The sequence below is a fragment of the Myxine glutinosa genome, chromosome 7 (genome assembly GCF_964187855.1).
Source record: "Myxine glutinosa chromosome 7, kmMyxGlut1.1, whole genome shotgun sequence".
NCBI classification, from domain to species: domain Eukaryota; kingdom Metazoa; phylum Chordata; class Myxini; order Myxiniformes; family Myxinidae; genus Myxine; species Myxine glutinosa.
The window spans coordinates 86,640,785-86,657,394 of record NC_136267.1 but is presented as its reverse complement, the minus strand read 5'-3'; the positions used below and the strand labels follow the sequence as shown (position 1 = coordinate 86,657,394).

Genomic DNA, 16,610 nt, shown 5'->3' with positions numbered 1-16,610 from the left:
TACCGAGCGGTGGTATTGCCGCGACCGTTACAGGATCCCTGACTCACCCGATTCACCCAGAACTTTGGCCGGATCGCACCGCAGCTGCTCAATGAGGGGAAAAGACTAAAACGACGAATGCAAAGAGGAAAAGGAATAAAACGAATAGACGGACAGAAGAGTAATTGGATTTATTATTTACACAAGCAAAAAGGAGCAATCAAGGTTTATTTACAACACATAAGACGCAGGTGACACAGTGCAAATTTTAGCTTACCTACAGACTTAATTAAATACCCAGGGACAGAACAAACAAAACAAACTCACGTACACAAGAAGGGTGGAAAGGCAGGAGGTGGATGGCTGGAGGGAGAGGAAAGGTCCAAGGGGGTCCTGCAGCTCAACCGGCGCATTTAGCAGCCGCCGTTCCTTTACGGTCCTGCTCCAAACCGCCGTCCAGGCCCCAAGTGGCTGTGGGTGTTCTTGCTGCTGCGGCCTCCGCTGCGTTCCCAGGACTTGTCTGACTCGTTGGTCCAAACCCTCAACTCTTTCTTGGTCCCTCACTCTTTACCACCGACTCCTCACCGCAACCAACGCAACCACTTGACCACCACCTCTACTGACTGACTCTTCACCACTCTCCACTTGACGACCGACTCTCAACCAACTCAGACCAACTCTTTGTGACCCACTCTTCACGGACCCTCTACTGGCAACCGACTCACTCTTCACTTCCTGCGTGCGCGCCTTTATAACGCCTCCGGCGATTAAGCCGCCGGCGTTTTGGACACGCCCATCGGGGTGCTCACCTCGGCCCTGGTTGGTCGCGCGACCCTCGGGCTCCGCCCCTGATGACGACGGGCGGGCACGCCCCTCTTCCCCTCTATGACGAGGTGGAGACACGCCTTTCTTCCCGACTCGAGCACATGGTCAATGGTGGTTTTTGGAGGGGAGGTAATATGGGCAATCGAGGCTCGGCAATGACGAGAGGGGATGTAATATGGAAATGGAGATTTTGGGGATGGGAAGGAAAGGGGGATCTATTCTCTTTCACTGGTGCAATGGAGTACTTCAATTAATGGGAGACACAGCCTTACCCTAAAACACAGAATAAGAGATAACTATCAACAGGGGTATTCTATTACTTGGCTGATGTGTATGCTTGTGGACTAATTATGGGATGCCCTTTCACCTTTACACAGCTCCGGAGGTAGGGGGGCGCAGAATAAACAATAATAATAATAATACAGCACACAATCAAAAAATATACAGTCCTCATCTCCGCAACAATATATATATATATTTCTGTCAGTTGATTGTTTGTTTGACATTTGTATTACAGTGTACAAGAAGGTATAAATAAATGAATGACATGTTTATCTAACCATTTATTCGGGGGAAAATTATTACGGAAGTGTACTAAGCTGGAAGTGTACCAGAAAACAGAAATCGGGCGCTACTTCTGACTCACCCTGTATATATATATATATATATATATATATATATATATATATATATATATATATATGTGTGTGTGTGTGTGTGTGTTTGTGTGTGTGGGAGAGAGAGAGGAGGTGAATGCTCTTGCCAGCTTTTTCCGTCACTTGGGACTGTACTCTTCCTAGTAATATGTATCCCATATAAAGGGAGGGGAGCTTTGTGATTTCCATGGATACCATAAGAGGCGGGTTTGGAGAGCAGCGCGGAGTGCCAGACCGCATCGAAGGCATGAGATATGTCAAGGGAGACAGCTCTGATTTCCCGTCTGGCGTTGAGGACCTCCATCCATTGTTGAGACAGCAGAAGCAGCATGTCTTCACTATTATTTCCACCCTCTTGCACTATCATTTCACAGTTCTCAACTCATTTACAAGCTGTTCATTTGAATGAATTTTTCTGGCTTATCTGTCTATAAATGGTTCCTCTTATTTATGAAGGATTCTCTGATGCTGATGGACCATACTCTGTCACAGATAGTCAGTGCTGCCAAAGCAGTTTATTGACAAGGATTTTACTGGGTGGTTTGCCATTGCTTTTCCAGCAGTGGTTAGTGCAGGAATTTGTAATTTGTTCACTGTGCCGTCGATAGCTCACCAACTCTTCACAAATAACACCATGGGATCTTTAACATCCACCAACTAATGTCGGTAGATGGGACACCCAGTTTCACATCCATCGGAGCGACGGCACACACACATTGATGAATCACTGCCTGTGAAACACCGGGATGACAGTTTATAACTTGGGAGATATTCGTACCCGGGCCCGACATATTAGAGGTGGGTGTGCATACCTCTAGGCCATCCTGCCAGCCCATTATTAAGGTTGGTCTATTTGTTAGTCCCATACCCAGAGGAGACGATAGGTTTGCTCTCTATCTGTCACACCTGTGGTTTTCCAGACCTTTCACCCTTAACCTTGAACATGAATGAATGATCGTTTTAAGGCCATTTTCCCCGCTAGAGCAGGGGTTAGCCTTGTGGGCCCCATGACAATCATGGTTCCCTGTTTGAGGCAATGTTTTATGGCCGGATGCCCTTCCTGGCGCCAACCCTTAGTCGCCTCTTACGATGCGCAGGGATACGGCGTACCTATTCTAACCGGGGTACACACCGGGATCATTCATCCCAGCAAGCTGGTACTTAATTTGCCGACCTTGGAAGGATGACAGGCTGAGTCAACCCCCCTGGTGTTAATTTAGTGATCGACCGGGATTCGAACCCAGGATCCTAGGATCCCAAGCCGGCACCCTAACCGCTAAGCCAACACCAAGCAATATTCATATTCAACACCAAACATATTCAACTGAAACTTGGTACATGGTTTTATTATGATAAGTTACAGAACAAGTTTGAGTTTTGGGGCGCTGCGCCAAATTTTCATGTAGTTATGGCCTTCAAACAACAACCACAGTTCCCGAAAAAGGCCAACCCCCGCTTGCGGGGAAAAATGGCCTCTAAAGGTGGTTTTATGGCCTTTTTGAACATAAAAAAAAAAATCACATATTATACAATGCAGGCAGTTCCTTCGACCTCATGGCTTGGTTTTTGCTCTGATATGCATTGTCAGCTGTGAGACCTTATATAGACAGGTGTGTGCCTTTCCAAATCATGTCCAATCAATTGAATTTACCACAGGTGGACTCCAATCAAGGTGTAGAAACATCTCAAAAATGATCAAGAGAAATGGGAGGCACCGGAGCAAAATTTCAAGTGTCATAGCAAAGGGTATGAATACATATGTCAATGTGATATTTCAGTTTTTTCTTTTTAATAAATTTGCAAAACTTTCTAAAATCCTGTTTTCTCTTTGTCATTATGGGGTATTCAGTGTAGATTGATGAGGGAAAAAATGAATTTAAACGATTTCAGCATAAGGCTGCAACATAACAAAATGTGAAAGAGTGAAGGGGTCTGAATACTTTCTGAATGCACTGTATATACATGGGTCAATTTTCCAGACTTTTCCACGTTACCTTTAACATAATGAACTGAAACCTGTTAGGGGACTTGTATTGCAAAGCCATTCTCCCTCTTGTTATTAATATTTTGACCTCTGCACTTCTATCCACACCAGATCGTACATACTTAACAGATGGCCCATAAAACAATATAAAAGTTTTTAACAGTTAAAACAGCAAGTTATGCAAATACAGTTAGTGGAAACACCAACCTGGTGAGAATTAATGTTTAGACGAGTAAAGAGAATCGGAGTTCCTTGGGTGCAATGTAATCCTTGAAGCGGAAGCCGATACTTGTGCACATTAAATATCTTATTGCATCCTACTATTAATTTGCAATTAGTCACTGGTTTCAACATCAATAAAAAAATTATTATAGACCCTCAACATCAAAAAACGACATATATCGAACAAACAATTTCAAATCGAGCACCTTGCTGTCATTAAAGCATTTCAATTGTATCACATGGGGCACTAAATGTGAATTGTTGCTTTCAACTTGCTGGCTCAATGACAGAAGATTCCATTTGCATTTTTGCCTCCTCCAACATACTCCGTTTAGAATCCCGTACGGGCATGGGCAACTTGCTTGTCTCATAAACAAGTAATAATGTTAACAGGACCCTGAACGAATTCCTGCCAGGCACAATGGTAAACTATCCATTGTGTTTCATGTTAAGAGAGCGACAATACCACTGACTCCAATTGAATGGATGATACCTTTGTTGTTACACGAGTTTAGCGCAAAGTTTGATGCACCCAACATGTCCTCTATGTATCCCCGCACTTTCAGGATCAGTTGGGCAGAAAATGTTGACCTCTGTTAATTGTGTGGGACAACAAATCCATCACAGCAACGTTCAAAGGTTGTTAAACATACAATAGGCATCACTTCACCCGATACCTGTCATGCTTCCTCGTAACACACCTGGGTCGAAACAATCCTCTCCTACCATTTAACCATGCTTCACCTTCTCATGTCTTACACACTCACACTTAAATGTATCCTTTTCATTTTACCGGGATCACATTTCTAAAACCAAAATCCATCAATGCTTGTTCAACATGACACAACCGTCTAAATGGACTTGTACAGAAAGTTTGGCATTTGTCAAACTTAGTGTGGTTTTGTCAAAATTTGTCAACTCCCTCCCCCTTCACCTTTCTTATTGCATTATAAACACTGACAAAGTTGCACAGAACAAAGTTTTCTCTTTCATGAACACTGGGAAATACGAGCAGATGGAGTTGGTGTCATGTCTCAGTGTGTTCACGACGTTTTGCAAAGTCTTTCTAAGAGCTTTCAGCAGATTGTGTTAATGGGCCATCCATCACGCCGAGGCACACACAGGGCTTTGGCATTCACAGCAAAACTCGTGCACCAACCTCGCAACTTAAAGCTAGTCTGACGGATGGACGATCACCCACACAACCCCTCCCAGCACTCTCTCTTCTTACCCTCGCCAGGTGGCGACTGCAAAATGGATGGGCCAACGGGGCACTTGGACCGAAGGGAGTGGCAATGGACATCCATCTCGCATGTGGGCGGGCAGATGTGCATTCTGAGCCACTGAATCATCCCGACACATAATGCCGAGACGCCTTGGATTACACTCAAAATGAACCGAGACTGTTTGCAATTAAATATTTATTTAGTTATCTGCCGCCTTTAATCAAACTGTACACCGTGCTATCTCAACCAGGGTTCGAATCCCCGGAGATTCAGATTCAACACTAAATCGCGTATGTCAATCTGCTCGGGAGACGAAGATGTCTGCCATATCTACTTGCATAGGAGAAAGATGATTTGTAAAGGGTGGGCCTATGACACCCTGGTTCAACATGTTTGCTTATTTATTTGCCAGATGTATTTGTCCATTAGTATATGAATAATAATATATTTGTCCATTAGTATGAATGAATGAATGAATGATCGTTTTGAGGCCATTTTCCCCGCTAGAGCGGGGGTTAGCCTTGCGGGCCCCAAGGACAATCATGGTTCCCTGTTTTGAGGCAATGTTTTTTTTTATGGCCGGATGCCCTTCCTGACGCCTGATATTTGTCCATTAGTATAATGGACGATTATTAAATCCATGGTTAAACAGGTGAACCTTTTACTTTGGTATGAAAAATAAAAAAGTTCCAAAGTTATGTGGACAAACCCGACGAGACCCCCACCACTCCCATCGTGGTCCGACTGCTCATGGACCAAGAAGAGGCACCGGTTGGTAAACAGGTTATAGTCCTTTTTTATTCTTTTATATATAAAGTGCAGAACGTTTTGTTGGAGAAGTTTTCAATAAATTTTAAGCAAAGGGATCACTTGCAAAATATCATGTGCCGTAGATGTGAAGGTATTCAGGAATCACCATGTTGATTAAAAATGCCGGTCAATCTCACGCGGATCTTAGATAAAAGCGACTACTGGCATTTGCGCTTTAAAAGTGGTGCGGGGCAGTGCTTTCGTCTTGGACAGGTATAAAAGCTCCACCTGAAATCTAATTTTTAGCAGCTTCTTGCCATTTGCAAAGAACTACAAACAAAATAACAAATATATGGAGAATATGACAGATGTCGAAACATGGGGGTTCAGGGGAAAATAAAGTGGAAAAGAAACTATGCAGTAGTCTGAAAGCCGAAAGACAGAGCGAAAACGTGTGACCTCATTGAGTAGTGGAGATTCAAGATCTGCTTGTGGAAACTGATATTTAAACATACACAAACAAATGTTGTACAAGATTGAAGCGTTTCATGAAAATACAATGAGAATCCTTGGGGGAGCTTTTCCTTAAAATATTTTCCGTGAGATGTGGAGCATTGCAAAGTGGGTACTTGCAAGGGACCCTGAAACAGACGAAGTCTCTCCCTGCCCACTAGGGAAACTGCTGAAGTGCCGTCTTCACCCTGCAGTCCAAAGGAAGGCACGGAGTGAGGCAGGCAGCCAAGAGAGGGATTGGGGGCTTGGGGAGGTAGGTGGGGAGTTAAGGCAGAGAACATGTATCCAAGCCAGACAGCGATCACTACAAAGAGTAAACATATTGCTCCAGACTTTATGGTGGTTTGTTTGAGAGACAAGCCTTTTAAGAGGTGATGGATATTATGTTAGAGAGAATTTTTTTTGTCAAGTTCTGCATTCGTATGCCTGGATAACTTTATCCGCTGGATAGAGTGGTGTTTCTGGATAACGTTATCTGAGATAATAAACCAGATAAGATAACAAACTGGATAACCGGATACATTTCTGGATAACAAACCAAATCCTCTGGCCCGGATAACACCTTATCCATGGTTACTAAATCGAACGTGGGTTTGTCAAATTCAAAAAGTGTGCTTCAAAAGGCATGGAAGGCATGGTTGTGATCACCAAACACACATTCATCTTCTCATCATTTGTTGCGTTGTTGGTGAATTTACTCCTGATCACCTTCCCATTCGATTTGGCATAAAGTTTGCCTTCCTCTTTCTAGTTTGATTGTCTTCTGCCGCCATGATTGTTTTGCCAGCAGACAGAAGTGCAATGCATTGTAGGATGCCATGTACCTATCAAAAGCTTATCCACACCTTATCCAGAGGATAGCTATCCTACCCTTATCCAACCTTTGAACTGCAGTTTATCTGTCAGTTAGTTAACCATTGGATAATAATATTAACCACAGGATTGTTTTTATCCAGGGGTTAAATTATCCGAGTTTTGAACAACTGGGGCCAGGGCAATAAATGAGGTGCAAACAAACAAGACTGAAAGTCTAACAGCGGCATAGCCGGGCTTGTTTGATACTTTAGTTGAAGAGGATGGTATGACCTGGGTGGAGATACCAATTAGCAAATAATGTAAGTATTAAATTATTTTGAAGTACTGTAAGTCTCTAAGCTGTCTGTCACCATGGAAGTGAAGAGATTGCATTGAGCCACTGGTTTATTCTATATGTTGGTCAGTTAGTCAACACTATCAAATTGACCTCAGCACCATCCCGACACGCCACTGTGTGTGTTACGGAATGAGGTGTTTTATGGTGGCCGGAGTGCAAATCCTGCCACCAACCTCCTTGAGAGAGGAACCAGTGAGTTGGTACTCATTTTGCCGACCTCGGAAGGATGACAGGCCGAGTCAACCCCACCTGGTGTTAATTCAACAGCTGTCCGGGATTCGAACTCAGGACCCTAGGATCCCAAGCCCTCCACCCTAACCGTTAATCCAACACCAGGCTTAAGGTGGTCGGAGGCAGTCATAAGAAATGCTTCAATGCTTGAAGAGCCCTTAATCAAAGTTTTAATTATATATGATCTGGGGGGCATGTACCTCCCTCCCTCCCCCCCCCCCCCCCCCTGCCATATATCATCACCCTGTTGTCATAATTTCAGTTCCCCCCCAATAATCAAATGTGATAATTTGCCCCAACCAGGTATATGATGCAATGTATGAACGTTCCCTAAAGTGTGTTGAGAAAATCAAAACTGGCAAAGCCAAATGGCATTACATTTTACCTTTCAGAAGCGTAATTGCCAGCTATAAAACTCACCCAATATGTAGGATAAATATGTGAGGGACATACATACATACGGAGAGACAAACGCTGTAAACACAGGAACCAAACATCTATGTCATTAAAAAAATCGTTTGTTTAATCATGAATTTGCAAGTTCTAAAAGCCTTTTTGAGAGTTTGAAGAAGAGGAAGAAGCGCTAATGCATGGTGTATTCACACAGCAGTTTGAACGGAAACATTTATTATTCTACGATATTAGAAACCCTTTAGAAGGGAAGGACACGGAACGAGCATACAAAATTATATATACAGCAGTGATATTTTGCGAAGCAACAGAAAAATATTTAAAACTACACAGAAGTAACCCACAAACAACAACAACCAAAGCCACGGTAACAATCGAGTGTTATAAAAGACCCTTATTTTCACGTGTTTTACTTTATGTGTTTCATGTATTCGTTTGTGTTTCACACTGAATGAAAACCGTAGAGCTAGAGCATGCAGATTGTGATACATGACAAGTTCAACGATATGTCTGGCCTGAACGACATAGGAATCAAAATGGCAGTGTGTGGAGTCAGCCGTCGTACCACCGTAATGGCATCACATCACCCCTGTCATGTGACCAGATCTTCAGCTCTGATTGGTGTTTGAGGGGACATACATACATACATATATACATACATACATACATACATACATACATACGGACAGACAAACACTTCTAGACGGCTTTGCCCTATGTGCTACGTCATAAAAACGGTTTGCCCCTAGCTGATGGAATGCATGTTTCAGAAAGGAAATTATCACTGAAAATCATAATCTCAATGAATGAACATCCCAGTTTACTGCCTTGAAGTGTCAAAACCACAAACAGCAAACTTACTTGTCTGCCAGTGATGGATCACCAGTCTGGGAAAGCTGCTGCAAGATCTCTACAAAGCCAAGGTCTCGTAACCGTGCCTGCCTCTCCATTGCACCTGTTCCCCGTTATGTGAAAGGTACCATGTTCACAAAAATCACTTCTCCTAAGTATTTCTTCTGTAATAGCTGAATACATGTCCTGTACAAGTCAGCTCAATATCAAACCCCCTGCTGGCTGTACAAATCTCCCACAGTTACCTTCCTCTTCGTGCCACGCCAGATTGGATACACAAAGTGTCGCCGCGATCTGCAGCTTCACATTGGCGTGTGTCTGTGGGAAATGAACCATATTCAATAACAGCACATACCGAAAGTGACTTCTTCATAAGAATGGCAATACCCAATATTAACAAAAATGCCTTACCAAATAGAACTTGATCTTCTGAAGGACATCGGGATGTGACATAATTAGGTCTTTGGCCAGGGTTCCATCTGCGATGTTTGCTACGATGCACAGCGTCTAAAGGAGTTGATGCAACATTATCTCCGACAACATCCACTCTCCCACTCCTCCCCCAAATCTTTCATGGACCTGCTCTTGTCCATCAGCCAACTCCCTCTCACCCCTCCTCATCCTATTTATTGTTCTTCTCCTGTCCCCCCCATAGCTAAGCCAATGACACTCAGATCCCACCTGCTCGGTGACCTCGGGGTCCTGAGCACCCTCCAATGTGAGGGAGACGATCTGCATGATCTGCTTCCCATGCCCACTCATGATCCAGTCAATGTGCTGTAAAGACAAGGGCCACAAAGTAAAAAAAGGTGTGACAGAGAATGAAGCAAAGTTAGAAAGCGGAGACAGAAGCTAAAGAATGAAAGAGGATGCAAAATCCACCTTCTATCCCCTTCCCCCTCCCACTCCCCAACGTCATCGCTACTCACTGGCTTGGTGGAAAGCAGGTTACGGAGAAGTCCGAGTGTTTTCATCATAACGGTGATGTCCGAGTCCGAGAGGAGCCGGAGAAGTTGATCTGAACGGAGTTTCTGCAAAATGTCAGTCTTCACCTTCTGCTCAGCTTGGAATGCCATGTTCTGGAGGAACACAGTACCTATCAACTGTGAATCGTGGCACAACAGAAACACTCGGTACCTATCAACTGTGAAAGGTGGCACAATACACACTCGGTACCGATCAAATGCCAAATGTAGCACAACACATACGATTGGTACCTATCAACAGCGAAGCGTGGCACAACACGTATGCTCTGTAACTATCAAATGCGAAACGTGGCACAACACATACAGTGCATTCAGAAAGTATTCAGACCTCTTCACTTTTTTCACATTTTGTTAAGTTGCAGCCTTATGCTGAAATCGTTTAAATTCATTTTTTCCCTCATCAATCTACACTCAATACCCCATAATGACAAAGAGAAAACAGGCTTTTAGAAAGTTTTGCAAATTTATTAAAAAGAATAAACTGAAATATCACATTTACACAAGTATTCAGACCCTTTGCTTTGACACTTGAAATTTAGCTCAGGTACCTCCCATTTCTCTTGATCATCTTTGAGATGTTTCTACACCTTGATTGGAGTCCACCTGTGGTAAATTCAATTGATTGGACATGATTTGGAAATCCACACACCTGTCTATATAAGGTCTCACAGCTGACAATGCATATCAGAGCAAAAAACAAGCCATGGGGTCGAAGGAACTGCCTGCAGAGCTCAGAGACAAGATTGTGTCGAGGCACAGATTTGGGGAAGAATACAAAAACAATTCTGCTGCATTGAAGGTTCCGAAGAGCACAGTGGCCTCCATAATTCTTAAATCTCTCCACACATGGCTGGCGGGTTCCTCTCTAATCGTAGTCAACGTGTGGCCCTGAATGGGTTTTTCTCATCTCCTCTTCCTGGCTGGAGTTCCCCAAGGCAGTGTTCTGGGCCCTGTGCTTTTTCTGGTCTTCATCAATGATCTCTCTGACTCTCTTGAAAATCCTCTCTATCTCTTTGCTGATGACTCGACTCTCTGCCGCTCCATTCCTCTTCCCTCAGATCGGCAGTCTGCAGCCTCCTCACTCTCTGAAGACCTGGACAAAATCACAGACTGGTCAAACAAGTGGAACATGTCTTTCAATCCTGACAAATCTCACACTCTTACTATGTCTCTCCGAAAAGATCGAATGGACAACCCTCCCATCTACTTTCTCAACAATCCTCTCCAAGAAGTTCTGTCGCTCAAGCTTTTGGGTCTCACTATCTGCCATGATCTTTCTTGGGAAAACCACATTTCCAAGCTGGCCTGCAAAGCCAGTCGCCGACTGGGCATCCTCCGTCGTGCGAAGTCCTTCCTCGGCACACCTGAGCTCCTCACCACATACAAGGCTTTCATCTGCAGCTCAATGGAATACTGCTCTCCCCTCTGGGCTGATGCTCCTGCCTCACACCTAGCTCGTCTTCACGCTGTTGAAACCAAAGCGTTCAGAATCATTGGAATCTCCCGCGATGAAGCTAACTCCGAGGGCCTTTCACTCACTCACCGCAGGCAGGTTGGTGGTTTTTCTGTCTTCTACCGACTCCTCTCCGGCCTTGCCCCCCCCCCCCCCCCCCAGCTCTCTCTGGGCTCTGTCCCCCAAATGTTCCTACAGGTCTCACAAGATCTGCCTGCAACCCTCTTATGGTTAAACTGCCAAAATCAAGACTCTCTGCTCACCTTCACTCCTTCATTCCTCTTTTCTCCCGCCTCTGGAACAAACTGCCTCACTCTCTACAATCCCCCTCCTCCCTCCAGGTCTTTAAAACAGCTATTCACCACCATCTCTTATCTTCCCCCATCCAAAACCTTGATCTTTTCTACCCCCGCTAATTTCACCCCAAATCCACTTTTTTGAAATAGCAACTTCTTTCCTGGAAGTCCTTGGTGTCCTTGTGTTTTATACTTCTCCCACCCCCCACCTCTCCTCCCCCCCAAGCCCTCTCCCTCCAACACATCTCCCGATGTCCCTGCTCTCAAATGTTGTGTTTGTGTGCTTCCCCTTCTCTCCCCATCTTGTCTACCGCTCCCTCTTTTTATATATTTGTTTGTCTGTTTGATTTGTTTGTGTGATAAATGTTAGCTCTTTCACGAGCCTCGATTCTGTATACAAAAAAAAAATTAAAAAAATGGAAGAAGTTTGGAACAACCAGGACTCTTCCTCGAGCTGACCGCCCGGCTAAACTGAACAATCTGGGGAGAAGGGCCTTGGTAATAGAGGTGACCAAGAACCCGATGGTCACTCTGGCTGAGCTCCAGAGATCCTGTGTGGAGATGGGAGAAACTTCCAGAAGGACAACCACCACTGCAACACTCCACCGATCTGGGCTTTATGGCAGAGTGGCCAGACTGAAGCCTCTCCTCAGTGAAAGACACATGAAAGCCCGCTTGGAGTTTGCAAAAAAAACACCTAAAGGACTCTCAGACTTTCTCAGACAGGGCTTTCATATGTCTTTCACTAGGAGAAGCCTCCGTCTGGCCACTCTGCCATAAAGCCCAGATCGGTGGAGTGTTGCAGTGGTGGTTGTCTTTCTGGAAGTTTCTCCCATCTCCACACAGGATCTCTGGAGCTCAGCCAGAGTAACCATCGGGTTCTTGGTCACCTCTATTACCAAGGCCCTTCTCCCCCGATTGCTCAGTTTAGCCGGGCGGCCAGCTCTAGGAAGAGTCCTGGTTGTTCCAAACTTCTTCCATTTAAGAATTATGGAGGCCACTGTGCTCTTGGGAACCTTCAATGCAGCAGAATGTTTTTTTGTCGGCTTCCCCAAATCTGTGCCTCGACACAATCCTGTCTCCGAGCTCTGCAGGCAGTTCCTTCGACCTCATGGCTTGGTTTTTGCTCTGATATGCATTGTCAGCTGTGAGACCTTATATAGACAGATGTGTGCCTTTCCAAATCATGTCCAATCAATTGAATTTTCCACATGTGCAGTTCAATCGAGGTGTAGAAACATCTCAAAGATGATCAAGAGAAATGGGAGGCACCTGAGCTAAATTTCAAGTGTCATAGCAAAGGGTCTGAATACTTATGTAAATGTGATATTTCAGTTTTTTCTTTTTAATAAATTTGCAAAACTTTCTAAAATCCTGTTTTCTCTTTGTCATTATGGGGTATTGAATGTAGATTGATGAGGGAAAAAACGAATTTAAACGATTTCAGCATAAGACTGCAACATAACAAAATGTGAAAAAAGTGAAGGGGTCTGAATACTTTCTGAATGCACTGTATGATCAGTACCTATCAACGGTGAAACAACACATACACTCAGTACCTATCAACCACAAAATGTGGGACAACAATAAACCCTCATTCACATCACAGAGTCACGAGTACCCGGCATGCTCATGTAAACTAGTCTTCCACACAAATAGTTCACACGGTGCTGGATTCGTACCACAAATTTATTGGTGACCACGGTAAAATATATACCCAGGGAATAATAGATTCCAATCGAGTACACTTGCATTGTGGTCACATAACGAGTACCAACCATTAATGCCCAGACCCCGTTGACACGGAGAGCTGCGTTTTCGCTTTGGGTGAGATCACACAGCAGGTCTACTGCTCCCGACTCCAAGATGGGCTGTGAGACAGGTCACACCATGGAATAACTGACCGATAGACAACTTTCGATTTTACAATTTTTTTACTACTGTATTTCAATACCCCAAATACACTTCCTCGGGATCCCTCCATATCCCCATCGCCTACCTCCTTGCTGGGAGAAAATTCCAGAAGCAAGTTGCACAGAGTGGATGAAGCAACCATAAGCACCTCATCCGGTACTTTCTGCAGCAGCTGGCAGAGGAAGACAGAGCATATGTATCATGTACAAACAGTGTTTGAGCACTACTTGATGTCACATGCAAACATATCAGGTTTACCACCAACTTTTCAAATTATTTTGGCAAAATAGTTTGCCTGCCTGGAACGTCATTTAGGGTAAGTTCAGGCCAACTCACCATGTGAGAATCTCAGGATTTGATGAATGATTTCCAAAAATACATTTATGAGTGAAATGACTGGAAAAAGACAACAATGCATCCTCCAACTAATTTATGACCCACCATATGTATGGTGCCCCATTTTGGGAGAAATATGAATGAATGAATGATCGTTTTAAGGCCATTTTCCCCGCTAGAGCAGGGGTTAGCCTTGCGGGCCCCATGACAATCATGGTTCCCTGTTTGAGGCAATGTTTTTATGGCTGGATGCCCTTCCTGACGCCAACCCTTGGTCGCCTCTTACGATGTGCAGGGATACGGTGTACCTATTCTAAATCGGGGTACACACCGTGATCATTCATCCCAGCAAGCTGGTATTCAATTTGCCGACCTCGGAAGGATGACAGGCTGAGTCAACCCCCCGGGCGTTAATTCAGCGATCGATCGGGATTCGAACCCAGGATCCTAGGATCCCAAGCCGGCACCCTAACCGCTAAGCCAACAAATATATTTGATGCAGACATATACCAGGGAGGGGATGCAGGTTTAACAAGCACCAGAAACAGACTTGACCAGACACCACCAGGATTTGGAGAAGGGAGACAGGTTTGAGAGTTCAGTCTTGAGAGTCGAGAGATATGGTTTCCTGGCTCTCCTGAGGGTAAACGGTTCCTCTGTTTGGTCAGACAGACAGCTCTAGGAAGAGTCTGGATAGTTCCTTATTCTTTCCATTTCTTAATGATGGAGCTCACTGTGCTCTTAGGAACATTCAACACTCTAGAAATTGCTTTATACCCTTCCCCAGATCTATGCGTCAATTTTATCTCGGAGTTCTATGCAGTTCCTTCGACTTCATGGTAGAGTTTTTGCTCTGACATGCACTGTCATGGGACCTTGTATATATAGAAAGGTATGTTTCTTTCTATATCATGTCCAATTAATTGGATTGGCCACAGGTGGATTCCAATCAAGTTGTAGAGACATCTCAAGGATGATCAAAGGAAATTGGATGCGCCTGAGTGCAATTTGGAGTGTCATAGCAAAGGGGTTGAATAGTTATTGACAAGATATTTCAGCTTTTTATTTTTAATTATTCTGTAAAAAAAATTCGAAAATTATATTCCATTAACATTGTGTGTAGATCAGTGACAAAAAAAAAATCTCAATTTAATCCATTTTAAATTCAGGCTGTAAAAACAAAATGTGAAAAAAGTCAAGAGGTGTGAATACTTTCTGAAGACACTTCCTCCACTCACTCGTTCCTCCTTTTTCCACTTGTAGAACCAACCTCTACATTATTCTATTCAGTCTCACTCTTCCCTCCAGGGCTTCAAGACAGCTGTTCACCACCATTTCAGACCATCCCACATCCAAAGTCATGATCTACCCCCATTAAGCCTCCACAAGCCCATCTCTTTCCACGTTTACAGTTTTTCCTTCCTGACAGTTTGCGGCTGCATCCATAGTTTGCACCCCGTGTGTCCTGTCCTATCCCTCATCCATTATTTCTCCAAGTCTCCCTTTATTTTGTCTCTAAACCCTGCTGTTGGTGTGTTCCACCCACTCCTCCCCCACCCCTCTTTCTCCTGTTCCTTTTGTTCTGCTACGTCCAGATCGGTTGTTCAGGACTATGTTCTAGCCCCTCCACGAGCATCGATATTGTATAAAAACAACAACCAGATAATCGTTGCCTCGCTCAATGTCGAAATAACATTAAATTATATTTCACACGCATTACTACATTTCAAGTATCAACCCCTTTGCTGTCACGTCCAAGGAATAATTTGTAATACCTGTTTAGATATCGCCATATGTATCTGAACCTAGAGGATGCATTTGCCACACACAATCCTTTCTGTGGTCCACAAACAAATTTGGAGATAGTTGGAAAAATTACAATTCAAAGAAGCCAAACAAAAAAAGCTTCAGACAGCTGGCTGAGTGTGTCATATTTCCAAGATAGAGTCATCCGAGCATGGCTCAACGTGATATGATCCAAGGCCTCAACATCTCTGAGCAAATGGTACTCAACCAAGCGGTAGTACCATCGTCCAATATGACTGCTCGCTTCTAACTCGTGATGAGTTGCTGGTTACTATGACTATCGCAAGAGGAGCCTGCCTCACAAACTGAATTCCACATCTATTATGGTTTGTTACAAAATGATGTAATGAAGGAGCTCGGGCTCCCACGTCGATCGGAAGAATGGACGCGACAAAAAGCTGGAATTCGTCCGAGTTGCTTTATTCAAACAAAACACTCAGGTACTCTGAAAAGCCCGTTTATCGGGCAGCAATATATATACACACATTATCCCGGAGCGTTTGCCCAGGAAAGGCGAGAGGGGGCGTGGCCAAGCGTCCTGGCTGCGGCCTGGCAAGTTGAGGGCGAGCCTGCCCGGGCGTCCCGACCGAGGCCTGGCAAGTTGAGCGCGGGCCTGCCCGGGCGTCCTGGACGAGCCCGGCATGGTGATCGCTCCGCGTCCTTGATAGGTGCAAGGCGATTGTGAAAACCCAGCGGTAGCCGCTACACACGTCCCCCCAGAATCGACTTGCACCGGCAGGGTCAATTTGAGGGGGGTCCTGATGACCCGGCCGAAGCGACCCCTGGCGGGTCGTCCGGTGTGGTGGTGCGCGGTCGAGTGGGGGGCACCGTGGACGGGGGGCGGCCTCGCCGCGGCGGAAGGGCCACCCGTGGTGGTTGGTCGACGTCCACGTGCACCGGCTTGAGGCGGTCCACCGCAATCCGGTCCGACCTGCCGCCGATGTCGATGACGAACGACTTGTCGTCCCGACGCAGGACCCGGAAGGTCCCGTCGTACGGCGGCCGGAGTGGCCCCCG

At 44.9% G+C, this 16,610-nt stretch overlaps 1 protein-coding gene across 2 annotated transcripts in view; it reads right to left on the bottom strand.

Moving 5' to 3' along the window:
- Window positions 1–5,664: 5,664 nt before the first annotated feature.
- The window catches only part of ARMC8 (armadillo repeat containing 8), a 131,123-nt gene continuing 120,177 nt past the window's right edge, over window positions 5,665–16,610 (bottom strand). For both annotated transcript variants that reach the window (XM_068122640.2, XM_068122641.2), the window contains exons 16-23: window positions 13,537–13,623; window positions 13,316–13,408; window positions 9,732–9,881; window positions 9,484–9,579; window positions 9,214–9,309; window positions 9,048–9,120; window positions 8,812–8,905; window positions 5,665–6,343 (exon numbers count right to left, since the gene is read on the bottom strand). In XM_068122640.2, coding sequence (XP_067978741.1) covers window positions 6,313–6,343; window positions 8,812–8,905; window positions 9,048–9,120; window positions 9,214–9,309; window positions 9,484–9,579; window positions 9,732–9,881; window positions 13,316–13,408; window positions 13,537–13,623 — 720 coding nt within the window. In that variant the 3' untranslated portion in view covers window positions 5,665–6,312. The remainder of the gene's footprint in view (window positions 6,344–8,811; window positions 8,906–9,047; window positions 9,121–9,213; window positions 9,310–9,483; window positions 9,580–9,731; window positions 9,882–13,315; window positions 13,409–13,536; window positions 13,624–16,610) is intronic.